The sequence below is a fragment of the Haliaeetus albicilla genome, chromosome 6 (genome assembly GCF_947461875.1).
Source record: "Haliaeetus albicilla chromosome 6, bHalAlb1.1, whole genome shotgun sequence".
Classification (NCBI taxonomy): domain Eukaryota; kingdom Metazoa; phylum Chordata; class Aves; order Accipitriformes; family Accipitridae; genus Haliaeetus; species Haliaeetus albicilla.
This window is the reverse complement of record NC_091488.1, coordinates 35,240,944-35,267,133: the sequence shown is the minus strand read 5'-3', so window position 1 is coordinate 35,267,133 and position 26,190 is coordinate 35,240,944. Positions and strand designations below refer to the sequence as shown.

Sequence of the window (26,190 nt, the reverse complement as noted above, 5' to 3'; positions counted from 1 at the left end):
CAGCCTGCCCTTTGCGGCCAGGGGCGAGTGGGGGCCGGGCGGTCATTACCGCCTCCGCAGCCTCCCCGCCGGCTGAGCGGCCCAGGCCGGGGGGTGCGCTCCTTCCAGGCGCTCGCTGCTTCACCGGTGCCCCGACCCCGTGGGGGGGCCCTGCCCGCCGGGAGAGCAGCGGCGCCGGGCGGGCCCCGCCACCTCCGGGGCCCGGGGGCCCGCGCTCATCCCCGGGGGGCGGCCCGGAGGGTGGGGCGGCGGCGGCGGCGGGGCCTGGCCGCGCCGCTTCCGCGACGGAGGCCGTCGGGCGCCTCTTCTCCCTCTCCTCAGGTACTCGGCGGCTCCCTCTCCTCAGGTACTCGGCGGCGGCAAGCGTCCGTCCCGCCGCAGCCTTCCCTCCTGGGCGCCTCTACAGGTTTGAGGTGAGGGTTTTTGAGGGGTGGGGGGGGGCGCGGGGCAGCCTGCCGTCCGAGGCGGGGCTGGGCGGAGAGGCCGGCGCTCCCCCCCTCACCGGCGCCGAGCCCCTGCCCGGAGGCCGATGCCCCCCGGCGGAGGTTTGGCCGCCGGGCGGGGAGGAGGCGCGGAGCGGCTGCGGGCGTCGGGGGCCGAAGCGGCGGCGGGCAGGTGTGGTGGCAGGGCGTGCCCGGGCCTCCTCCCGCCTTTCTGGGGCGGGAAGAGCTCTCCCTCAGGCGCCGGGTTCGCGCCGCGGTTCTCTTCCGAAGGGGCGTGAGGCCGGGAGGCAGCAGGGGCGGGTGGCGCCGGGGGGTTGCTGGGGCCGGCGGCCGGGAGGCGAAGAAGGTTTTTAGCAGCCGGAGGAGTTTGGCGGAAGGCGGCGGGGGACTGGCGAATCCAGCAGCGCTGGGCTACGCTCGGTGGCTGAGGGGAGCTGCGAGGCGCGGTTTGGGAAGGTATGGCGCGGCGAAGGGTTTGCTCTTTGCTTGCCCTAGTCTTACGCGCCGCTTTCCACCCGCCGCTGATATGGTAGAGTGGGGGCTTGCGACCCAGAGGGACTTTCGGGGGGGGAACTGGTATACCTACATCATGGCCTGGTTCCTCATTGTATGAAATCTTGTAGCTACGCCGGGTGCGAGCAATGGTGTGTTAAGGACTTTAACGGGTATTAAAGCAGTGAGACAGAAGGCTGTTATTGAAAGCTGTGCTTTCCTGCAGGCGTGGCACATCTTTCACTGGTTCGTAAATACTTCTATAACCCGAAATTTCTCGTTCACTTGCTATGCTGGCCCTTGGGTTTTGCATGTTTTTAGGAACATCTATCTGAATTTCTTAGAGCCGCTCTCAAGCATCTGGCTACACTGTATTGTCTGGGAAATTCATTGTTCCTTGGACTTGTTGCTGATGGATTCTTGTTTCCTGATTTTTACGCATAAGAACTCGGTCTGTGTTCGTGCTCGGTAACTGCAAAGTTGTATCAGGAGTTTTAGCACAGTGCCTTTAAAATGTAAAGGCAGGCTACTGGTTGTGTGTGTATGCGTTGTGTGCACAAATTTGCAGGGAACTTGGTTCTTAAATAGATTTATTTTTTCTCCCTGTATTTCATTTATTCATTAGCCCTCCTTTTTTAAGCTGTAAGATAACACAGAAAATGCTTTACAGTTGACTCTTTCTTCTGTTTTTTTGCATGTTGTGGAAATCTGTAAAAAGTTGGGCTTTGCTTATGTTCGTGACAGAAGATGCTCCCAAGACACATCAGCTAGTTTTGAAGACACTGGTAAAAAGCTCAGATGTAGGTGATGTGTGTTACGGAGGTATTTTATGCAAATAATGTTTCCACTTAAATATGACCAGGCCAGCTTCAGTTCCAAGCAGGTCTACAATTCAGTTGTATTGTTGCAATATTAACTGGTTAAGGGAACAGGAAGCAGGTTAAGCTCACTAGGGAAAATAGCAACTCAAGCATATTTTTGCCCCTTTCCCACCTTGGAGATATATTTTTATGTAGCAGGTGCAGTATGCCCCAAAAGTTCCCCAATTCATCCAATTTCAGACAGGTGGGGAGTCCTGAAATCCTCAGAGAAGCTGTTTTCAATTTATCCCTTGATCTCAGAAGCTAACCCTACCTCTCTCCTGGTGCCACAGCTCGTCCCGGACAACCAGTATGTCACACTTCTGGTGGATTAATGCCTTTCTAACTTCCGTCATGCAATTTTTTTCCCACCTTGACCAGAGCACTTTCTGTGTTGTGTAATGAGACCTGTCAAAATGCGCCATCTGCCCCCAGAACTATGTTTTTCTCCCATGACAAAGCTACCGTTAATGTTTGCACCCCGGAGACGTGATATCACTGGAAGATGGTCTGTCATTGAGTCACCCTTATCTCTTCTTATCTTTCTTCAGGTGAAGCGGATTTTCCCTTCCAAAATGACTTTTCGAGCTCTGGTTTTTTGTCTGGCTTGTGCTGGGCTTGGAAAGGCAAATGGTAAGTTGTATTTCCTAAAATCTGCCTGAAAATGGTTGGGGAACTGGTTTCTGATGCCTGAGGCTTCAACCATCAGAGTAAGAGGCAAAAATAGGTGAAATACAGATTGCTCGTGCCATTTGACATACGTTAGATGGCTGTGGCATAGACATGGAGCTGGCAGATGTGACACAAGACCTCCTGGAGCAGCATTTGGAGATGGGAGGGACATGCAGCATCCTGTATCTACAATGACACTGAACACTGTTGCTCACCTGAGTTCACAACTTCCCATAGCGGATGCTTGCCTTACGAACAAACCTTTCTTTTTCTTTCCCTCCCTATCAAATGCACTGCAAACTCTGAAGCTACATAGTCCAGAAATTCTCTTCAGCTCATTTTGCTGCTCAGTTCTCTGAGGATGGCTTGGTGTGCACTTCCCTTGTGCATTCAATCCTCCTCTAGCTTTTAGGAGATGAAAATTGAGTCTTTGCTGAGAACGGGAAGCCATGAGCTGATTTAATAAAAGTGAAGTGGGAAGTCTGCAGGGATGGGTACAGAAGTATGGTATGTCTTTTTCTTTTAAACATGTAGAAGAAAGCCAGAGCCTCAGCCAATGTAAATCAACATAACTTCATTGATTTCTAGGAGGATGCAGGAGAAGGACGTTTTGGTGGGGCAAAACCATAGAAACAATATGTAATTGATGAAATTGTTGTGTCTGTGGGTAATCCAGGCCTTAGAATCAGTATTAGGCTTCTGAATATGTGTTGTATCTGCCCATTTCACTATTTCATCTCATTGCAGTGGTTTCACAGGCTGAACACAGAAATGTGAAGGTGGGCGACAGTGTGACTCTCAGCTGTGCCCTGACAGAACCCAAGGATGTTCTGCAAGTGACGTGGCAAAAGGACTCTGAAAAATCACACAATAACATAGCTACGTACAGTACCATAAAAGGATTAAAGATTCACGAGCCCTACCAAGACCGAATGAATTTCACGAGCCTGGTGCTCAATGAGACAAGCATCACTTTTTGGGACACTAGAATGGATGATTCGGGGTGTTACACATGTCTCTTCAATACTTTCCCTTTTGGCTCCTTCTCAGGACGTACCTGCCTGAGTGTTTCTGGTGAGGTTCTCTGCAGGGATATGTCGCTAGTGGAAAAAGAGGTGTTTTCTCACCCACAGCATTTCCTCGAGCAGACTCAGGAACTGCAGTGGTAAAAAGCAAGGAGTGGGATCTTTGCTTGTAAGCCCCCGAGCAGTCCTAGCTGGAACTTGGGCAAACCACCATTGCCTGTTGCAGTTTCCTCTTGGTGCCAGGTACAACCCCAGTGCTGTGAGCTGCTGTGCTGAACCCTACCATTGATAGGGAATTAGCAGGTAGGAGAACAGCACGGACCAAGAAATGAGTTTACTTTAACAGATTATTTTAAAACCTGGGATTTCAGGTTGAGTGAAACATTTGGGGTGTGTAATGTCAGTATAAGGGAAGGAGTATTGAATCATGGGGGGGACGTGACCCAGTGAACTCCTCTTGCATTCCTGTGCCATGGGGCTCAGTGCGAATCCAGAAAGCTTTGCTCTGGTAATGGCTAAACTGCTATTATTGCTTATGACCAGGTGCTCGTTGTGGTGATGGATTGTCTCATTTGTGTGTTGGAAGGTCTCAATGCATCTGTCCATTACAACATTTCTGAAGGTCATTTGATAGCCACCTGTAATGCTGTTGGCCTCCCAGAGCCCACCGTCACCTGGAACAACTTGTTCAATTCTACTCCTACACAGGAGACAGTCAGGTACACCAATGGGGTGGTGTCCATCACCAGTAAACTGGAGATCAACAACACTCGGACCATCAGTGTGCAGGACTTGACCTGCAGAGTAAACAACGTGAATGAAAAAATAGAATTGCCTGTGAAAATTAAAGGAGGTGGGTGAACTATACAAGCTACTGGGTAGCGTTCTCTTGGCCTCTGTGTTTTGCAATAGCATGTTTGGATAGGAATGTGCTGGGAAGAGGAGGGAGTGAAATGTTTATGTGCCAAGTAACAAGAAAGGAAATCCTACTTTGTTTTCATTGCTGTCTTTGAGACAATAACATATTGAGGTCCTCTCTAAGAGGGGAAAAAAGCCAAACTAGTCAGCTAGGGAGCTAGTGAGTTTTAGAGGCACCGTGCATTTTGCAGCAAGTCGGACTTCAGTTTTCACGCAGGCCTTCATAGTTTCTTTGACAGTCCAAAGATAGGTATAAATATTTGTCACCTGGTATCTATCTAGATGAAGTAAAAATTCTGTGGGTCACTTAATGAACACTGGAGTGGAAGTTTTGAAATTAATAGTAAACTATCTCTGAAAAAACAATTAACCAAACATTTCAGTTAAACTTACTACATGTTTTGGTACAGTTAACCTGTGTGTTATGTTTTAGTTTCTCTGACACTTTTGCCAAGACACACGTGCGTTGCAGTAATGGTCAGGGAGCAATAGTACTTTCAAGCAGACAGGAAGGTGATCAGTTGAAGATACATTGGTTTTATGGGGAAAACTTAAATACATCAGCATAACATCTGAATACCCTGTAGTGCTAATTTATTTCTTCCAATATTCTGTTCTGCTGGAAAGACTTTCACCCCAGCTCTATAGATAAGAAATAGAAACATTAGAAGCTGAGGTACCATTCTCAGTTCACACAGGAGCATTGACTTAGGTGATTTAAAATTCTCATGTCTCCAAATCCAGAGCCTTAAAAGGAAGACCACTTCAAAATTAGGAAGACAAGAAAAGCAGCTTGGGATTGTGGGTTAATTCCCAAATTACGTGCTCAAGAAGTGATTATTATGGGAATGGTAGTAAAGAGTAAGATCTGACTTTTAGTATCTTCTCTCTAGAAGTTCAAAAGCAAATTAGTTCTTAATTCTGAATGACACTAATTGAAAAGCATAATAAATCTTTTTGTCCTGTCTCAAATGCAATATTCTTTTGGGTTGGCCTTTTAAAAAGGAAATGTGTGTCTCAGCAGGAAACCAAGACTTGTTATTTCTTGCTAGGAGAATGAAAAATCAGCTAATCGCTTGTTGTTTTAACAATCATATTTTAGAGAAAGAGAAATTCAAATGAATAGTTCAACCAAGCTTTGTTAAAGGACATGATAGTTTTGGCTTGATTCAAATAAATTTTAATTCAGAAAGCTTTCCAGCTAACATCAGTGAGCATTGAAATGAGCCTTCATATTATCATTTTGATTAATGGCAGTCAAATGAAGTGGCTAGTGTCTAACCAGGGAGGGACATTATGCTCAGAAGTTGGGTAGAGTTACTTGCAGGCATCAAAAAACGGCCCGTTGTCTTTTCTGAAGGTTAATCACTGCCTTTGTGACAGTGATAAGTGTTTAATAGTAAAAGGAATAACTTTTATTTTACAAACAAAAACCTCAAATTCTGGATGAACAAGAAAACTCTTCAGAAAGGGTGAAGACTTGTATAAAGTTCTGCTTATGTATGTATGCCAACTACCATATCAGGTATGGGAATGACAGTTTTCTTTGCCGTGGATGAACATGAACACATCTTTTCTTCACAAAGCATTTTCTGTAGGCAAGTAAGTTTGTTTTTGAAAGTACATATGTTCACTCTCTCTTTTGAGCAATTGCTGCTTTCATGTAGCTTAGCAGTAACTTTCACAATCTTGATGAGGAACAATTGTTGTTAATCAGACATCCTCTTGGCTCTTTTTCCTATATAAACTAGCTTAGTTTGGTGTATTGTTTGTTGTTTTCTTTTCACAGAGGAGGGGTCCTCATTGCTTTTGCTGATGATTACTGTGCCTCTCTTAATTCTCATCACAGTTATAATTCTGATTATGCTGTGCCGGAGGAAGAGGATATGCAGGAGGGGTTGAAGTGGTGAGTCACTGATGCATGGAAACCAACAGTTTTCATAGAGCCATAATAAGAGAGAAGAGTTGAGACTTTGTTGAGATACCGTTAGGGGGTATGAGACTCATATTGGACAAGTAAGCTTTATAATAACATGTTTGCAGTTATTAAAGGTTGCCTCAGTTGCATGTAATTTTAAGAGCTGTTTTCCCACTGCTACAATACAGGACTACAAATTGCGAGGGGAGAATCCAAGTAGAGTACGACATGCTGCTCGTGGTTTGCTTTCAGGCAGAACTGTCAGCAGAAGCAATTCGCTGGTCTTTTGCATTTTCCTGGAGGGCCACAAAAGTGTTGAGTGTAAGCATGCTCAGAGAAGTTTTGGCAGAAGAGGTATGGTGGAGAGAAACCCATTCATACAGAGTGACATGCCCTCAAGGGAACGCTTTCTTCTGGTCACAGCACCTTCTTTGTATTTTTAAGACAAACAGTGTAATATGATGGAAAAGTGCGTTCAAACTCACCATATGAGTCTTCTTCCTAATGATGGGTGCTTTTACTCTGCTTAACTAGGTCAAAGTGCTGTGTCTGGCTTTAAATTCTACTATATGTTCAGAAACACCAGCACACATCAACTCGGTTCCTGAATATTTAGATACTTGCTTTATGATGATAATGTGATATAAGGTAAGGAAGTGTTTCCAGGAGTATAAGACCTATCTATTGTGAACTTAGACCTACAGCATCTACTGTTAAGAGGGGTTGATCTCGTAAATCTCCTACTGCCAGAGACATAAAAGTCTTTACTGAGAAGAAAGAGAACTGAACACTTCTTACAGCCCGAATACAACTTCTTAATTGTAAAACGTATGTGAGCTTTCCATTGATCCTATAAACAATTCAGAAGAGAAAATTTCTGTTGAATTTTCAGGCCAACCTGGAAGTTAAAGGGCAAGAACTTGGTTCTTAATTGGTTTTGGTTTTTTTTTTTCTTTAAAGGATCAGAAGAAAAAGGTGAAATGCTCAAAAGAAAGATGTGTCTTTATTCTAGAACAACCATTCCAAACACAAATGAGCTTGTACTAAGCAATCTTGAAGGAGAGACTTTGAGGCAGAGGTGACCTAGCAGAGGTCTGGGATCACTCGCTAGAGCAGATCAGAGGGTGAGCAGGCAATGAGAGTGCTGAAAAGTGCAGGTGCTGCCTTGCAGAGTTTTGAAGCCCCTTCATTGCATCCCAGATGAGGAGAACCACACTGGGATGCTGTGACTGCACTAGCGCCTGAAGCAGGAGCAGGGTCAGTCTGTGAAACATTGCTTGACAAGACTAGGTTGTTCATGTTTAGACTAGGCTGAGGATGTTAACATATCTCTTGGCATGGTTCTTGCACTTGGATATTAGTAGTTACTGAGGAAATGCCTGCATGTGTTTCCAGAGGTAGCTTGCAACAGGACCGTCCCCAGCAGGCAGTACGGTTAGCTTCACAGCAGGTTTCCTGTGCCCTGTACCACCCGCTAGGTATCAAGCTTGGAACCCTCAAGCCATTTCATGCATCCTTGTGCCATGTCACGGGTCATGCAAGACATGATTTCTTGCTGCAGAGACACTCCTGTGATGTACAACAACAGAGCTTACGCATTAGTTTGGACACTTTGAACAGAGCCCCCTTCCCCTGCTTTGTACGTAAAGCATAAGACACAGAAAAGCATGATATATTTGAACTGAAAGCACTGTGCCCCTTCTTCCTTAGCTAATGGCTCAGAGCTTGAAGCCCCTCTATGTCAGCAAGAGAAGTGGGGTCTCGTGCCCCACTGCCTGGGAGGACATCTGGATTCCCAGCCCCACACATGTGCCGGTGTGTCACAGGGTCGAGACTTCAAGTAAATACCTGTTCAGCAGGGCAGAAGGGCTAAATTAGACGAGCAGTGTTTAGCAGTGGGTGTAAGTTGGTTGTATTAGAGTATATCAACAAAAGCAGGATTTGAGGGACTTTGTGTTTCTTCCCATTTATTGTGGGTTTTGATTAACTGTGATGCCAGGATGTGACTTCTGCAGAGGACTTGTAAGTCACTCAGTCTCTGTTCTTTTAATGTAGTCTGGTTTTTATCAGTCTTAGTCTGTATCTTTTCAGTTGCTTTTCGGTCTTCAGTTTTGAAAATGTAACGTGCTGACCTGGATCCTTTTCACATAAAGGCAGCATTATTTTATCCAGAGTAATTTTGACCAGCTCATCCTATTCCTTCATACAGTGACCAGCTTAGGAAAGTGTGTTTTTCTGTCTTCCTAATGCACATCTGTTTTCCTGAAGGCCTCATTAATTAGTTTGTTGTAAAATTCCAGTACTGGTGCAGTTTGATCGCTCTGTCACCATCTGATTTCCCCCCCCACCACCCACCCCGGATGCTCTGCCTGTTGCTGAAAGTTACTTAAAATTATCCACTGTCACTTTCCTGGCCAAATCCTTAGAATACCAAAAACACTTGTGGAGCTACAGTTATTTTTAACACTATGTTTAGAGTGCATTACCAGTCCACGAATACCCTGTTGTAAAGAGGAAATCCCCTACACTTCCTTAGCTCCCATCTGAGCAGCACACTGTGGACCCCAGTCTGTTTTTGCGGTGACTTGTTTTTTCCCCAATCATCTGTGAAATCTCTTTATGCTCTTTAAGGCATTGGTTGCAGTTGATTCACCCAAAAGAGAATAACATCTTGCAGAAAGCCCTTTTCTGGTTTTATCCTCTGTTATCCTCCAGTTGTGTTGGAACGAGGAGCAGCACCTACGTACGTATTTCTGGACGCGCTTTTTATAACAGCTCATTAGAGAGCTAATGGTGCTGGCTGGAGGATACCAATGTCTGTCTGAGGTCATTACCTCAGGCTTCAATACTTCTTTTCATTCTGCACTAGATAACAAGCAAAGCCTTTCCAGTCTTGTCAAGATGCCTGGTTTTTAAAGTAAAACAACAGCTTTTTATCTGGGTGGCTGGGGACCCTTCTCCGTCAAAGTTTCTTCTCTTCTGCTGTTGAGAGGATGGTTGGGTTTTGCTTTGGTTTTATTTTTGTTGTTTCCCTCCTCTCTGTGGTAGCTGCTTGGGAATCAGGTGAAGAGCTGGGGCTCAAAGTTGATGTCTCATCCCTCAGGCATTTGCCTTGTGTACCAGTTACAGAGCATACATACGTTTTGGTTCTCCCTGAAAACATCCGAAGTAAAACGTCTTCACAATGTTTGGCAGAAAGTCACTTGTTTGGAAACAGACTGAGCAGCCTTTGTAGCAAGAGCTGATGCAAAAGCTTTGGAAAACTCACATCTTCATCCTCTGCCAAGCAGAGGCAAACCTAGCCGTGCCTATCACTCTATTTAAGTGGGATGAGCAGGCTGCAATGATTCGCCAGACATAACTTCATCTATGCTGGAGGTTTCTCAGTGCTACTCTTGTGGTAAAAAGTTACACCATTTCCTGCCTGGGTCAGCTAGCAGAGCTTAACTGTAGGCTACACCAATGTAAAGCAGTCCAGTTAACAAGCCTGGATTGAAGCAAAGTAAAGGCTATTATTCTGAATAAATTCCTGTGACTTACCTATTGCATACATGTATCAACCTGAATGCTTTCGACAGCGTCAGTTGTTTGTTTCAAGCCTTGCAGGGTACTCACATTTCAGCTTGGCCAGTTAAAAAGCTTTATAGTCAGTTCTTAGGACTTAGCAGTCTGCAGGGTGATAAAATTACACGCAAACAGTTTTCTGGAGGCTTGTGGTGGTCTGTGAGGAAGGGCTATTTCACAAAGGGATATAAAGGCCAGCATGATTTTATTTTTTTTTTTTTTTTTTTTTTTTTATTTTTAAAGCATTGGTATGTTGATCTCTCTTGGGTAGCTTATGCATGTTTTCCTATGTGGAAAGTTTAGAAATGGTCAAATAGTATATTTGTGTTTAAAAAGCTGTAACAGCTGGACAAAAAAATTCTTGGAGCTTGTTATTGAAGAGATACGATGTGACCTAAGAAAGCTGAGCGAATTAGGTAAACCTGGAAGAGGAAAACTTGAAAGAGTCATAGAAGAACAGACTAGGACAGATCAAAAAATCCATTCCACAGAAAGTGCCAACATAGCAATGGGTGTTTCCTGTTTGGAAATTGAAACATTCAGGTTTTCCTGCAAGTGGAAATTTTACAGAACTTAGATTAAGCAGCATTAAAGTCTTTGTTTCAAGAGGTTTGTGTCTGAATACAGCCAACTAACTGTATTTCAAAGAGATGCTGAACCTCAGTGTACCTCAAATGTTACACAAGTGCTATAAAATACATTGAAAATACCTCTTTGTTACCAGCTAGAGATCATTTAATACCCTGAATAGGAATTTAAGACACCCTGATTATTATTTTTTGAAGTTTGGAAGTTGCTACAAATAATATAGATTCAGGTCTGTTAAGCTGTTATAGCAGCTTAGCTGATCAGCTATAGTACGTGGGTATCAGAAACCTAAATTTTTGTGGCCAAAGATGTCCTGAAACGTTGGGAAATATGGAAGTCCCGTACAGGAGATTCCAGGTATTTGGGAAACTTTACAAAAACAAGTACTTGCACACACTTTCCATTGCTTTGTTTATAGTAAAGTTCAAAATTATTTCTGGAAGAGCATTATAACAGTATTCTCTAGTGTTTATTCAGTTTGGGGAAGGCTGTGTTTCTAAAATTTGGCTTAAAAATTGTGACCATTCTTCTTTTATCTGTATGACTTGGCTTGTTTTTGCAGTGTATTTGCTTTGACATGCAGCTGTTTTTCTTAATAGTGAGAGACTAGGTAGTTGAGAACAACATAGTAGATGCTTGGTTTTAGGAGACTTTTCAGAATAATTTTTCCTGAAGTGACAGCTAAATACCAGTCTTTCAGATGATAAACTGGGGACATAACTCCCTCTTTCATAAGGCAGATGGATATAATGCACCCTTCTCACAGAGGAATGGGTCTCTGGTTGTCGTGTCCCAGCTGGGGAAGCTCATTTTAGAATTGTCCTGGTTTCCTCTCAAGTGTGGCTTTGTTGTGAGCAGGAGATTATATTTGTCCTATTTTGGATTCCCCAAAATAGCAAAAATATGCAGTGGTGTAAGTGAAAGTTGTTTTGGTTACAACAGTCTCATTCCTTTACCCTTTTTAACACTACACTAAAAAAAACCCCAACCCAAACCCAAAAAACCACAGCATGAAAACATTGTAGCCAAACAGACCTAAACAGAGCTAATGAGGGGAGAAAGAGGAAAAAAAAAAAAAAAAAAAAAAACACCTACCAAAACAATCCCTTACAAAAATGTCAGCAGAGGAGTAATTCTGCTGTTAGGCTGCCAATCAAGTTTCCCGCAGACATAAATATTTTGTAACCCAAATGAAAATGTTTTCTGGGTTTAATCACACACTGCTTCCAGACAACTCCTGTTCCCTAGTAAGTCACTTAATTTTCTCTTCACAGAAACGTGCCTGGCAGTATCCTTCAGTCTACATCATATAGAGAGCAAGCATGGGCACTCTTTCCAAGCTTTCCACGATTTAGTGCTACCTGTTTTCATTGCGAAGGACAGGGATGGCTGGTGCTTTGTTCATTTTCCCAGCATATTTTTTCTCCCAGCTTATTTTGCTGGGGCAAGCATGCTCCTCGTCCTGCTTTCCATTTTGGAGAAGAGCTGGGAGAAGGAGTAGCAGAGGAGGAAGGAGGGGAAGGCACGTAGATGAATTCAGGTCTCCTGGGGCATGGTCAGGGGTTTTGACTAGAAGGATGAAATAAATCCTGTTTGCTACCGACAGGGTGATGGTAGCAGTGTAGTAAACATCTCGGAGCTTGGCCTGCCCATCTAAAGGAGAGGTGTCGAAGTGTAGCCTACTAAAAACGAAGCCCTTTCTTTGCAAACAGGGAGGCCTTTACTGCATGTCATTAACACGATTTCTATCCTGTTCATCGTATCTGTGCTCATATTTCATTATGAAGTAATTTTCCAGTCCTTCATTCTCCTTTTCATTCCAACAACAGGGCTTTGTAGATAACCAGAAAATAAAATGGCTGGCAGCTGAAAGGGAGGAAATCTGTGATATATGAATAGTTGCCTTGTTGTTCCAATTGCTCATTTACTTCCTTGGTTAGAATCATTTGTGTGCTCAATTCCGGAATGTATTTCCTTTGCAAAATACTTTCGTTGTATGTAGGGTTATTGGATAAGGAGATGGAAACTTTTTTCTTACTCTTCTACATGAAAAGTAAGGATGCTGTATATTTCATTATTCTTTTCAAAGCCACATAAAGGTTGTGTCATAAATTGGGTCTCAAATATCAGAATGACATTCTGAAATACGAAACTATTTATATAGTCAACAAATAACCTTATTTATGTATTACTGACCAGGAAAGTTGGTTTGCTTTTCACAGTTTATAAATCCATTGAGGGTTTTGTATAGTCCTTATCTCACTGTCATATTCTGAATTCTGCAGTGTGTGTGGTTTCCAGAATTAAAAAAAGTATTTGGTTTAGTAGTAGGTATGTAGTAAGTTGTTTGGTTGTTTGTTTTTTTTTTTTAAATCACATAATCTTGTCTTCAGATCAATTTTTTTAAAAATCTGAAATATTGCTTGAACAAGTGTTGATGGCCTTAGTTTAATGAAAACAAAGTGTAATAACTTTTCTAATTCATTTGGTATTGTATTAGTAGGAAATGGTGAATGCCTTTTTTCTTTTCTTTTTTCTTTTTTCCTTTTTTTTTCTTCAGTAAATCATTCTTATTATATGCAAATAGATTAATATTAATTTGGAAAATTTGTCATGCCATATTCTGTGTCTCTTGTTTGGAAATGCCTTCTTATTTTTTTTTCTACCATTTAAATCTGCAGTAAGGCTTTGCACTCAGCTGCCAATTTCTACATTGAAAAAAGGACATTAGAATTGTCCGGTTACTTTCAAGGTACCTTACTAAATTTTCGGGAGATGCAAGTGAATCTCAAGCCATACTTACTGTGGGGCAGAAGGCAAGGTGATGAGGTGTGCTGTGTAGCAGTAGTTCAGATGGCTGCGGTCAGGTTAAGGGCTGGCTGACGGTGCTGTGCAGCACGAGTAGTGCCACGACATGCTTGCTGCTCCAGCGTTTACCTGAAGGCAGGAACGGCTTTTAAGCCGATCTGTCCAAATTTCCACTGTATGGGTTGTGGTAAGATGTGCAAACTTCATCTTGATGTGTGTGTAGATCTCCTCCAGGTTTCTGAGGAGGGCTGGCTGCTATTTGAAGTGTCAGGAAAGCGAAGGGCAGAATAACCAGCGAGCTGGCTGAAGGCATTCCACTGCCCGTCCCCGGGGAGTGCTCCAAATGCCAGTAGGGCAAAAGCTAGGAGTCTTTTTTAGCCACATCTCTTCGGCCCATTGTCTCTAGGAGCTGTAAGTGAGAGCTGTGAAGTGATTTAGGATAATTTTAGGGTGGGAAGACAATCTTTGGGAAGGGGGAGACCAAAAAATCTAGCAGTTGTCTTTTATAGAGTACTGTAAGCTGGACTGATTTTTAAATCTTGGTAACTGAAATCACCAGGCAAGAAGCTTTGATTTAGATCTTCCAATGTAATTCTGTTTTCACCTTCTCAGTTTTCATTAGTTTACTTAAAAATACATGTTTGTTGTTGTGGTTGTACTGTAATAACTGTAGGTTTTACTTCAGTGGTCGTAAACCAAAGTTGACATGTAAATTGGTATCTTGTGTAATAGAAACTGCCTGGGTTTTAAAACACCTTTTTCAATAGTGTACTTTCTATTACACTTGTAATGTCTTTTGGCAGCTACTGCTGAGCAGGATCACGTGGCTTCCTCCCATGGTAAAATGGTTTATAAGCCAGCTCCTGCCCTTCTGCTGGTAATGAATGAGTTTGACTGGGGTGTCGGCAAGCTGGGTGAGTTTTCCTCACCCAAGCAGAAACCGCTGTTGCGGTACATAGCATGGCATTTTCATAACCGTTGTTTTCAGGCTTTCTCATAAATATGCTCCCAAAGGAATTTCTGTTGCTTAAGGACAAAAGGGGAGGAGAAAAAAAACTTTTTTTTTTTTCCCACCAGTTTAAACCAGTTTAAGGCTATTCCTCTTTGGAGCATAACAAAGTAATGAGGGAGCTGAACGTTCCTCAGAGTATCCCTTTTGAGAAGTGTGTGAGGGGATGCTGTCAGTGTGGGGCAAGCTGGATGGTGTGAGCGCTGACCACTGGGAGCGGTGCTGCCTGTGGCTTTGCCGGCATCTCCGGCGGTGCTCCGGGTAAGTGGTGCCGGGATCAGGTATTCTGGGTTTAGGCACAGACCTTTCTATGTAATGACACTTTGTGTGGCAGGTGTGCTTCTGTGCTGCTAAAGATAAGGTAGCTTCTTAAATTTAAGGTAAGATATCATCTATAGTGAAGAAAGGAAGCAAGGGGGAACACAGGCTGAAGCCTGGTTTTGTTGTGTTTTAGGAAGATGTGCTGCTTGTTGTACAGCAGGGAAGGTCCTATGGTTGTTCACCAAAGGGCAGTTTTACGACTGTTCATCCTCACTTTCCTTACTGTGCATTTCTGCCCCGCCACCCCAGTGGCAACCACACCCCTCAGCAAGACCCGAGGCAGCAACACAATGGCCACCATTCATCCTTTAGCCTGTTTTTTCTTTGTTTTCTAGGATCCTAGAGGATTTCTGTTCACCTACCAAATCATTACAGCCCAGCAGCCTGAAGTCAACATTACAAGCAGTGACTTGACTGGCTGGAAAGAAACAGCAATAAAAGGGAAATATATCACATACACTACTCTATCTAGACGCCAAGTTGATTGCTGAAAAGACTAGCACAATGTTTGTTATCCGGTCTAGACGCTTAATCATAAAAAGTAGGCCCAGAGGGACCACTTAGTCCACTCCTCTGCTGCCAGCCAAAATCTATTTTGCTTGTGCCACTCTTGGTGCTGCCAGTGTGCAAAATGCGTTTGCCTTCTTCCAGCTGAGTTTTGAAAACGTCCATAGATGGAGGCTCTGCAAGCTCTCTGGGGATCCTCTTCCAGTGCCTAACTGCTCTCGCAGTAAAGAGGGATTTAATTTTTACCAACATCTGTCTGCAGTTTCACTTGCAGCAACTCTGCGTTCATCGCCTGCTTCCTGTCATCTGGTTTTCCTTCTTTTATCCAGCTGCTCCAACTCCTTTTTCTCAGCGAATGTGTGAATGTGTCAACGACTGTATTGCTTGACTCTCTCTGGAGAGACCTACTGGACTCAAAACCACAGGACTCAAACCACACCAAATCTGCCAAAATTATTGGGGAAGAGCAATAGGGCTCCAAGCAGGTGACAGATTAGAGGCAGTGGCAGCCACAGTTGGGAAAGAAGAATTATAAGTAATTTATTTTAGTGGGCTTTTCTTACTAACCCTGGGGTGATGGCTTTTTTTTTTTTTTTTTAATATATAAGCGAGGAAGAAATGGAAGCAAAGTCCTGTGTTTTTTCTGAAACAACTCTGTTAATACCCCAGCCTGCTCCTTACTTAGCTGTCAAAATGCATGGACTAGGTTTGTCAATAGTTCTTCTCATGGTCATCTTATGCACTGTTCGGAATAGTCTCCCCTTTCTTCATCCTTTTTTGTTGTGACTTTTTAAACACAGATAGATAGCTCTGCTGGCCAAAAGCCATACTTGGACCTTGTTGTGTGGGATGCTACACCCTGACCTAACTATCATGTGTCACTACTGCAGATGTAATGGTATCAGTGGGGAGTCTTGCAGAGGCTGAATTTACTGCTTTGCCATGATTTTGGTAGCCGATAATGACACTGCTGCTCTTACGAGCTGGGACCTAACTCTGCTCCTGCCCCAGGTAGGGTTGGAGCTCTTCTCCCCCCCGCCACCCCCAGTTGCTCCTTGCTGCCTGCCGAAGCCTGTTCATCTGGCCGTTTCCAGGCTTAATGCTCCAGTTGCCTGTCCCCGCTTCTTACTGTGCGGGAGCAGGCTGCTTTTGAGAGCAGAGCACTCCTGGGCATTAGCTTGCAGCTTGTTGTATTTGTGAGGGGTCAGAGCCTCGGCGTGCCCTCTGCCTTCCAGTGCCTTGACAGGGCTCTGTGCCTGCTTCATGGGGTGAAGGTTGCTAAAAACAAGCCTACCTCTGGGCACACCGACTTTGTGGCCCATTTAACTGACAAAATAGACAGGCGGGAGGACTGCAGGGGTCTTTGGTGATTTTTGTTCTGCTGACAAATGCTAATGTTTAAGGTGTTTCTCAGTCTTCCTTCTGTCCAAATATTTGTCACTATATTGGGATCACTACCAGTATCCTCTTGTCTTTTGGGTTTAATTAGCATTTGTTTGTGCATCTGAAATATTCCATCTTACTAAGTGCATAGCGTTTTGGATTGTGCTTTTTATGTCATATGTTTACCAAGAGTACAAACTGTCAATCTGAAAAAAAAAAATGAACAGAGAAGATTTAGTAGATGCAAGACCTATGACTAAGTGTTCAGAACCAGTATTTTGTTGGTTCTAGAGCAGTGGCCTCTCTAGAGTCTGGCAAAAAGGTGTGCGTGTGTGTATATGTCTGTGTGTATTAGTGAGGATGCGAGGGACAACGTTTGCTGTTGTTATTGTGGGTACAATATGAATTATTTATTTATATATTTCACTTTTTCTAATTTAATAAAAAAAAAATACATCCGATCCAGCCCAAACACCAAATGGTCCATATTTTATTTTTCTTTTTCTGCTTGTTTGGGATACCAGAAATGCTTCATTGCAAGTTGGGCTTTTTTGTAGTTTTGATTTACGCTTTGCTTCCTTTCTGTACAGAAAGTGGGACTTCAGGGGGTTTTTAAGGTGTTTTGGTTTTGTGTTTCTTTTTGGTTTTGGGGTGGGTTTTTTTTCCCAAAAAAATTTTGAGCAAAACAACTTTTGAGATAAATTTACAGAAGTATTTTTGACCACAGCAGCTGTGGTTTACTTCAGATTTGAAAATAACTTCAGTCAATCAAAAAATTGTATTTTATATTTTTTAGAGGTATTGCGTGTGCTGTGATGTTCATTGGTTAATTATTCTTTATCTGAAGTTACATGCTCTACTGATGTATTAACTGTCCTGTTTTCTGTATTTGCCTTTGCTGAAAAGAAGCTGAATAAAGCAACTTTGAACATAAGGCCACATGATTCCTTTCATTTGTAGCATGCTGCTTGTGAGCTTTTGTAAATCGATGAGAGAAGCATCACACATGAGCTCTAAGTGCATAAATAATTCCTTTGGGAAAGGCAGTAGTGACCTGGTGTATTCTTTAAGACATATGACCTTTTGAGGTGAATTGTGAAACCACAGTAATTTTTGTTTGTCATGGCATCAGCTTGCGCTTTTCTTAAAAGATGTGATAGTGAGAAACTTGGATCTAGTTAAAAGGACATGGCAACCCTGCCATCTTCCTAAAGGAGCTGTGTTGTAGGATTATGTCCTAGGTCTTGCAGTACCAGTGAAAGGCAGCAGTTTATTGCTGTTTGAGCTCTACCAGTTGGTAGAATAGAATAGAACAGGCAGTGATTTCCAGAGGTTTTGAGATTGCAACATACACTCTTGATTTTTTCAGGAAAACAAATGGTTGCTACTGATGGTTTCTGAAGAACTTTCTTCTAGATGCTGGCCAGAAGTGCAAGTCTCGTTGCCATCATAACCTCACCCTGAGTGATGGGAGTTAGTAGTTTCTTCTCCTGGGAATCTGGCGCTCTGAGATCAGCCAGGTCACCTCTCCATGCACAAAGGGAAGGTAGTGAGCCAGCAGCACTGCTGCCTTGAGCACGGTGCAGGGCAAGTTGTGGTTTTCTCAGGCAGAAGAGGAATTTTTACTATGCAGAAGAGCAAAAGGGCTGCCTACTGTGGCCCAGGAGCTCCCAGCAGAGCTGGGTCAAGCGTGGCTTGGCCTACCAGTCGCGAGGTGAGTTGTGCTGGCAGAGCAGGGCTGGGGCCGTTCAGGCTGGGGCTGAGGTACAGTAGCAGGGTTAAATGACCTGAGAGAAAGTAGATTGGCCACCTTTAACTTCACAAAAGGTAAACAAGTGCACAATGGCAGGTTTCCTCAGGGAAACCTCAAGGTTGCTGTAAAACCTGTAAAAGGTTGCTTTTTTGGCTGACAGCCTGCTCCTCAGAACCAAGCCAAGATGTTTGCTTTTGTTTTCGAGTCACAGTGAATTGTTTAGTTCCTACAGCTGTGTCCTCTCTTTGCTTTTGTCCCTGGCATGCTCAAGGATGCCATTATTCTTAGTCTTGAATTGTGCTGACATACAGGACAGGAAGGTGAAGTGTCTGCTGGAGATAACTTCCATGCATGGTGATGGAAAGAGAGGGTCTTCAAAACCCCAGCAGGCAGGGCTCTGTTTCTAGGAAAGGGGGAGTTTGGGGAAAGGAAAAAAAAAAAAAAAAAAAAAAAATCACTTCTGATGGCAGTATGAGAAGGACTTCTTTTTGCCTCGGGTGTTTTCTCATTGCCTCACCACACTGTCCACCCAGCTGGAGGTTGGGGCAGCTGTTCCAACTGCCTCTGAAGAAGTGGCGAATGCGTGCTTGGGTTTTCTCTTGTATCTTTTCCTCATCCTTCACCAATCCATGAATTTTGCCTCTGCACAACATATTTCCAGTTTCCAAGTCTGAGAAGTAGACTTTCTGGATGCTTCTGGGTGACTTTTTCCATTGTGTCATCCCATGTGCCTGCCTGCTTCACTCCTGCGTTTGCCTGGCTGCTGCCCTGCTAGCTAAAATGCTGTTTGCTTTGAAAGCATGGCACCAGCTGTTCTCAAAGTCTGCTGCATAACAAGTTGTAAAGGAAGGAAGTGCAGGATAATTTTAGAAGCTAAGAGGTTGTGTGGTGGGGGGTTGTCTGGATTTGGGTTTTGTTTTTTTTTCCTTAAGATGGGCTGAAGTTAGCAGCAGAATCAGCACTGGACAAGAATTTGCATGTTGATGACCAGTATTTATCACCTAGAAAGGTTTTAAAAGCCTTAAAGTTGAAGGTGTTTAAATGTGTTTTTCTGAGACCATGTGCAGTGAGCAACATTCACTTCCCGTATATAGGTACCACCTGCTGCCTCCCCTCCAGTACCGCATGCCATTTTTCATTCTGGATAGGGTGTTTTTATTTCTGTGGCCTTAATCCCATGACATCTAGCTGGAAACCTCCACAGCCTTCTGCAGGTCTGTTTCTGCACAGTTAGCTGCTTAATGCTGTGCTGATCACTTTGTGTGCCAGAAGAAACTTGCTTCACAGAGTTTCCAGAGCGTCTGAAAGCTCTTCAGTGCTAGTGCTGGCATGGTGAGTGTGCCTTCTGATATTCAGCAGCTTTCATGTGTCATCTTCACAAAAATCTGCCTGGATGGAGTCTGAGGCAGGCTGTCTGCCCTGTCTTAGTAGGAAAACGTGTGGGTAGTGAGTTTCTTAGTCAGCCCCCTCAACTGCTGAAGCCCTCATGCTGAAGCAAGAGAGGCAATCTGCAGCTTCCACATGCCAAAAAGATCGGTATCTCCCCCGGCGACCGAGGGTCCTTTTGCCATGGGATATGTAGGGATGGCTTGAAGGAGATGGGAACGACAGGAGCTCGGTGCTTTGAGTCACTCTACAAGAGGGAAGTGTGGCTGCCTGGATGGACAGAACTGGGCAGTAAAGAACATGATTGCAGCCCTGGCCTTGCTAACCTGGGTTTCCCTAAGGAAACGGAGGAGGTGGATTTCCTTACTAATTGCAGCCTAGTAAATCACTTCTGGAAGACAATGTAGCTGAGCGTAGTCGGGTGACAGGAGGAAGTGGGGTGTTTCCCACTGCTTACTTGAAACAGGGTTTAAGCAGATCACTCCTTGGCTGATGAAGTATGTATCACACAGATTGCCTGTTCTGGCAATAGTTAAAGTATTTTTTTAAGCAAACATACTGTGAGAGAATGGCGGATTTATGTTTGATTTCACCCACTCTTAAAGTGTTTCTGATTTCAACTGCTTTATTCCTGATTATGTCCTTCCCCGTTCAGGCTTCCCTGACCTTTTGTTCCTCTTGGTCCTGGACAAGTCCCTTCCTGGTCACTCCTTTATCCTTTGCAAAGGATTTTGCCTAAAGAGTGCTATTTTCTTGTTTATCTGGACACACCCTCCATCTGACTGCTCCCTTTCCCTCTCTGATACCCAAGAGTTCACAGCAGTCACTCCATCACGTGAAGGTGTTATCATCTCCCTGGGCCACAGTAACCACACAGGGAAAGTAGCTCTGGTGAAAGGTCGTCCTTGTTTCCAAACCAGAAGGCAGCCCCTCTGGGAGAGGCAAATAACCTGGACACAAGTAGGCAGACCTGGGAAAAATGGATGTGACTGTCTGTCTGCAGGAGCTCCACGGAGCCCCAATCCTGGGCACACACTGCCTGAACCTCATGTGGAGCCCACTGACGTGTCTTCTGCTCTGTTGCTAGGCTGCATGCTTGTCCCATCGGGATGCATGGAAAAAAAGAATGTGCAACGATGGGCCTGGCTGAGTAACATGATTGGTGTTTCACTGTGGAGCAAAAGGGAAGCGTACTCTCACCACTGTTGCACTAGTATTAAGTTTGACTTATATTAAGTAGCTGGGGATTTCAGCTAACTGACCTTTATGTAGGGGTGATAAATATTGGCATTGTTCTGCCTCCTTTATCACGGTACAATCTAGGATAAGAAATCAAAAGGTAACTATGAAATCCACTCGGTAAGGCTTGTTTTCTTGCTGGACCAACCAGCCTGGAAGCAACCACTCTGTGGTGATGAGAGCAGCTCTAGGAAAATGCACAAGGCTTTGATGGAAACACTGGAGAACGTTTGCTTGGACAGCACGGAAGGCATAGTGATGGGAATGAGAGATGGGATGTCTCGGGGTGAGAGGAACCTGCCTTGTTTCCCTGCCAGCCTTGAGCATCCCGGCAGGAACCTGCATGAGACTAGTTGCGCTGGAAGAGGTGAGAGAGAGCTCGTGTGTCCGGCTCTGCCTCCGAATCACATGCCTGGAGTCAAGTAGCTGCTTATGTGTCCTCAGCTGTGCTTTCCTCTTGTCCTGACTGCCAAGGGTGCAAACCTGCACGTGTTGGGCAGCAGCCCAAAGGACTGCCTGGTGGCCACCATGCTGCTGCAGGCAAGCCCAGTGCCCTCCCCTGGTGTTCCTAATTCTTCCTTAAACCGCTATGTTTCTCTACAGATAGGGAGATACGAGAAGCGATATATGAAACATTTTCTGGTCTATGTGAAAGAACGGGATTGGAATTCAGAGTTAAACGAAGGTAAATTCATCCTGCTTGATCTGGAGTGATGGTAGGAACTCAGACGAACTCTTCAGGAATACTTTCGCACTGAGCTGCATAGTGTTTACAGGGAGCTGAGATCAATATTTTAATTTTAGGATTTTTAGGGAGTTTGTTGCAATATTGTCGCTGATAGGGTAAGAGTGCGGTTGACCAGGGTTGTTCTGTAGTGAACAGCTCTTCTGTCCCCCTGCCCCCATCACTCCCACCTCAGTGAAGCCCTTCCTAATTTGCAGCTGAGAATCCTACCTTCTAAACTGATTTGGGCACCCGAGGGGCTAAATCTTATTGCAACTTGCAGTAGTAACTAGGAACTGAGATCCTTTTCCCATCTGCTTCACTGGAAAGATAAATTGTTAACTCTGCCCATGTTGACCAGCCATGTTTTGGTTTGGCTGCCTGGCAGAACTGCAGTGTTTGAGAAGGGGCAGGCTGGCCACTTGAGAAACTGGAAAATTGGAATTGGAGAAATTGGGATTCTAGAGTAGGCTGGCTGCCTCCTAAGCAAAAGTTTTGTTTTCACTGGAAGAGCAGAAATCCCAGTGTCAGGGAAGATTAACAGCACAAGTTCATGGGGTGCATGTAGGAGATGGTTGGCAGTCTACCAAGAATGAGAAATGCGGACGGGGAGCCCCTCCGGTGTTGTCCCGTCCCCTCCGAATCGGTGAGGGAGCGGAGGCGGTGTGAAGCCCTGTGACTGACCTACAGCAGCAGGCTGCAGGAGTTACTCAGCATGGCCTTGCTTAACACCCGAGGTTGAGGGTTTTGCAGCGGTCTCCCAGTTGTGTTTCCTACGAAATGTTTTTTGGGACTGTGAAGAATTTATTTTTTGAGTGCTCAGCTGGCCTCAGCTGTTCAGGTTCACTCGAGATCTGGACTCTTGAGTCTTCAGACACATTTCTGTTAGTGCTGTGCAGGCCAGATTTGGGTGAGAAACTTTAATCTGATGTTGGATTTGTAAAAGATAAAACTCTCTGCTATGGGGTAAACATGGTGCAGTGAATATAAAGAGCTCATTATGTCTTTATCTTTTGGCATGTAAGCAGCACTCCCATCTATGGAAAAATCTCTCCATTCCCACAGGAGTAGGAACTGTATCTCTGCTAGCCAACCCAGATATTTTCCCTCTCCCTTCTGGCACAGCTCGGCATGTTAATCTCACCAATGTAAACAATCTAGGGGAAAAATTAGCCCTAGAAAGCAGTATGGGCACCCTAGCATCTAGCAAAATCGTTACACTAAAAGCAGGGAAGAAGGAGCCATTGCAAAAGATCAGACGTGGAAACCTCAAATGGTGTAAGCAGCTAACTGGACTAACTAGAACAGATTTCTGGTTTCCTGGAAGCACTCCTCAGGACATTTTCCCCTTGTGTTTGAAGTGAGGTTTCTGCTGCGAGGTCTTCCTTCCTCAAGCTTTTCTATATTAGCTGAAAGGTCGGTATTTTAATATAAGAGGGCAGATATTCCCAGAAACTGCACAATTGTTTCTTCTGGTCTTTATGACTTTTTTATAAGTCTGAAATTTGAGGGGATAAGTGGTAAACAATAGATAAACAAATGAACTCATTTGCTATCAGCCTAATTTGTATTATGTGGATAATAGGACAAACTATTCAACACGAGCTGTAAATCCTCTGCTCAGTGGTTTTACACCACTCTTAGGACAGTGCAAGCAGACTTAATTTAATACCCTTGTTTCATTTGCTTGCACTGTGTACAGAATGGCTGTTTTGATGGCATGTGTGCAATCCATTCCAATACAGAGTGGGTTTGGGCAGGTACAGCTTTCATATAGTTGCATGTTTCATATGTGTACCTGATTGTATCCGTATGCATTTGTTCGACTTCTCTGCTGAAATATTTGGGAGAGAGTTTTGAGCTATGTTTAGATTTTACAGGCTTTTATATCCTTTAGAGAAAATGATTAGCATGGGGCTGTTTCTCAAAGAGGAAGTGCCCCTGAACGGGCGTTTAGGAGAAATGGGGCTGTTGATACAGCCCTGTCCCAAACCACTGTCTGTCTTAGTTCAGATACTGTATGATTTAGATGTTTACAAATCATTCTTCTCTGCTGGCATGCACATATATGGTGTATTATATTTTTAAAATAAAGCATTTTTATTCATCTTGTCACAGTATAAATAATGTTAAGTCAAAAAAGAAAATATTACTTCACTGTCTTTACTGCCAGAAGTTTTGCTTCCAAAAATAGGGTAAATATAAACAATTGCTTTTTTTGCCTTTCCCACTGAAATGGTGGAAGGTACCTTCAGTGGAATAAGTAAATATTTTCTAAGAGAAGTATTTCAAGGTTTAATAAGTCTTTAACTTAAAATGTTCCATAATGTTTTATTTTACCTTTATAAGTTACTATGAAAATGTTTTATGTTAAGGAATAGATAGCTTGTGAACAACACTAATTAATGTAAAATTCTACACCACTTGACTCTGATTTCCTGCTCTGGTTGAAGGTAAGAGACTACAGTAGAGGGGAAAAAAGAGAGCAGTGATTAGGATGCACAACAAACCCAATAAGCTGTGCTGAGACTTCAGGTAGAAGTTGGATTTTTTTATGAATCTCCTTTCTGAGTGGCCTTTCCAAACCAGTAGCAATTTGTAAATGGAGTTGCCTCAGTTTCTGTTACCTTGTGTGAAGAGGAATTGTCTTAAAGGAGTTGCTGAGAATGACCTCCACGCTACTCTGTGTCTTTGTCTTCAGAGCATGGAAAGACAGACGATGGTGGAGCCAATCCCCTTGGGCAGAGGAAAGATCCTGAACCTGCTCCGTATGACATGGGATGCCATCAACACTGGGCTATAGGGCAGAAGAGGAACTACGGCAAGAAGCAGACACAATTGCAGGAATTATGGAGGATTATAGGTGAGAGTTTAACTTTGTGAAGAGGAACTTAAGGAGGCCGCTTCTTTGTGTGATGGAGTGGGTTTTGAGGGGAGTGCAAGTCAGAAGCCAGCTGCACTTTGAGGTGCAATAGGAGACCCCCCTCTCTCTGGAGAACCTGTGCTTGCAGAAACCTGACATGGGGCTTCTTCAGATTTTTGCTGCCTGTATGAACTCGCCTGTTTCCAGGAGAACTGCTCTAATACCTAATGCTGGTGGTTTTGTTGATTGGCTTTTGTGCTAAAAAGAAAAAACAAGACCCATGTAAATTCTCACGTTTACATGATGATCTCTGTTGATATAACTTTGGTTCTAGATATGACTTTATTTCTAGGTAATGGGGTCAAATAGAAATATGTGGAAATACAGATGTTAGTTTTCATTCTTGCAGAAAACCTTGAAAGCCTACTCCAGGTTCCTCATTAGGGCACATGTAGTCATATTTTATTCTCTGTTTTAAGGTGAACATGCATATGTATGTACAACTAGTACTTAACTTTCTGTGCAATTTTCTGACTTCTGTGATGTGATCCCAAGATGATTCCAGCTTTGAGGTTACTCTGAGTAGCCCTTCTCCCTAGACAAGATCTTCCACTGAAAAACAGAATGACTTTTAAATTCGAAAACGTATGTTTGGTTAGAATCTAAACAAGGAGCCTTCACCTTCTAGAAAGAGAAAATTGAGGTGACAGACAGAAGTAAAGGGCCTGTGTACATCTTGTTCCCACCTTGTGGTGTCCTTGCAGGCAGATCCTTGCTTCCAGGTTTGATTTCAGACAGCTCTGTGTTTTTCTGCCTTGCATCAGATTTTGCACAGTGCCTTCTAGTCGTTCCTTGTCTGCTCTCAGCTCCTCATGGTGCTTTCTTTAGGGGATGCAAGTCCTGGGCTCTTCGCTGGGACTCTCCTTCTGTGTAATAACTTCAAGGCTGGAGCTTTCTTTTCTAGAACAGATGTAGTTACTTCCAAGAAAAAGAGTACTTCTCCTTCACAAGTGCTAACTTGAACCAATCACTCCCTTTCTAAAGACACACGCTGCCCAAATTGAAAAAAAGGAAGGCCCAGACCCCCAAAAGGCACATCAGGAACTTCACTTCTCTAAGAAGGCAGGTATTTAGACCCAGTGGAAGACACATCTGCATGGCCTGGGACCATCTTAAAGGACACCCAGTAAGCAGCTACTGGAGTACAGCTACCCCCATGCTGTACAGCAGCTCTCTGTGTATGCAGCGACTCCAGCTTGTCTAGGATATTGTGACTTCCAGGAGGGAAATGTCTGATTTTGCTACATACCGGAGATTTTAATCTTTCCTTGCAGGCAGTAGGAAAAGCCTCAGTCCACTGATTCTTCTGGGAGGAAAAGATTTGAATGTAGAAGATGCAATACTAAAAGTACTGTCAGTCTCCCTATGGAAGAGGGGAATGTGACATAACCCAGGTGTGCAAACTCAGTGGGTTTAGGCTGGAAAAAAATCTCTGGGTATTAATGCGGAGATCTAGCTCTTCTTTCTCATCTTATGTGTGCCATATATGATTGAAGCAGTGTAGTGCAGAAAAGAGAAAGTACTAAGAATGACACTTCTCTGCCCTAACTTGGAAGAAAAATTGTTTTGTCCCATGGGGGCAGGAATTAAAATTTTTCACTGGATCCTAATTCTGAGTGTATATTTTCTTTCTGCTGCATAATCTCCAGAGAATGAG

General features: G+C 43.8%; 1 protein-coding gene across 4 annotated transcripts; it reads left to right on the top strand.

The window, feature by feature from the left end:
- Positions 1-628: 628 nt before the first annotated feature.
- LOC104324826 (OX-2 membrane glycoprotein) lies at positions 629-26,137 on the top strand. Of its 4 annotated transcripts, XR_011325082.1 has the most exons (8): positions 629-899; positions 1,257-1,386; positions 2,347-2,428; positions 3,215-3,541; positions 4,079-4,345; positions 6,200-6,316; positions 24,312-24,473; positions 25,808-26,137. XR_011325082.1 is itself a non-coding variant. In XM_069785518.1 (7 exons), exons 2-6 carry the CDS (start codon positions 1,348-1,350, stop codon positions 6,310-6,312), a joined length of 828 nt encoding a protein of 275 aa, XP_069641619.1. In that variant the 5' UTR covers positions 629-899; positions 1,257-1,347; the 3' UTR covers positions 6,313-6,316; positions 24,312-26,137. The 4 variants fall into 4 exon arrangements, 3 of the variants coding, with proteins under 3 accessions (XP_069641619.1, XP_069641620.1, XP_069641621.1); XM_069785518.1 differs by having other exon boundaries at positions 24,312-26,137; XM_069785519.1 differs by lacking the exons at positions 24,312-24,473; positions 25,808-26,137 and adding an exon at positions 14,954-17,442.
- Positions 26,138-26,190: the final 53 nt, after the last annotated feature.

Bases quoted from the DNA above. Each gene is read 5' to 3' on its own strand.
- LOC104324826 (XM_069785518.1), top strand. From the start codon at position 1,348: ATGGATTCTTGTTTCCTGATTTTTACGCATAAGAACTCG. The intron at 3,542-4,078 runs GTGAGGTTCTCT...GTGTGTTGGAAG, and splicing joins TACCTGCCTGAGTGTTTCTG to GTCTCAATGCATCTGTCCAT. The intron at 4,346-6,199 runs GTGGGTGAACTA...TTCTTTTCACAG, and splicing joins GCCTGTGAAAATTAAAGGAG to AGGAGGGGTCCTCATTGCTT.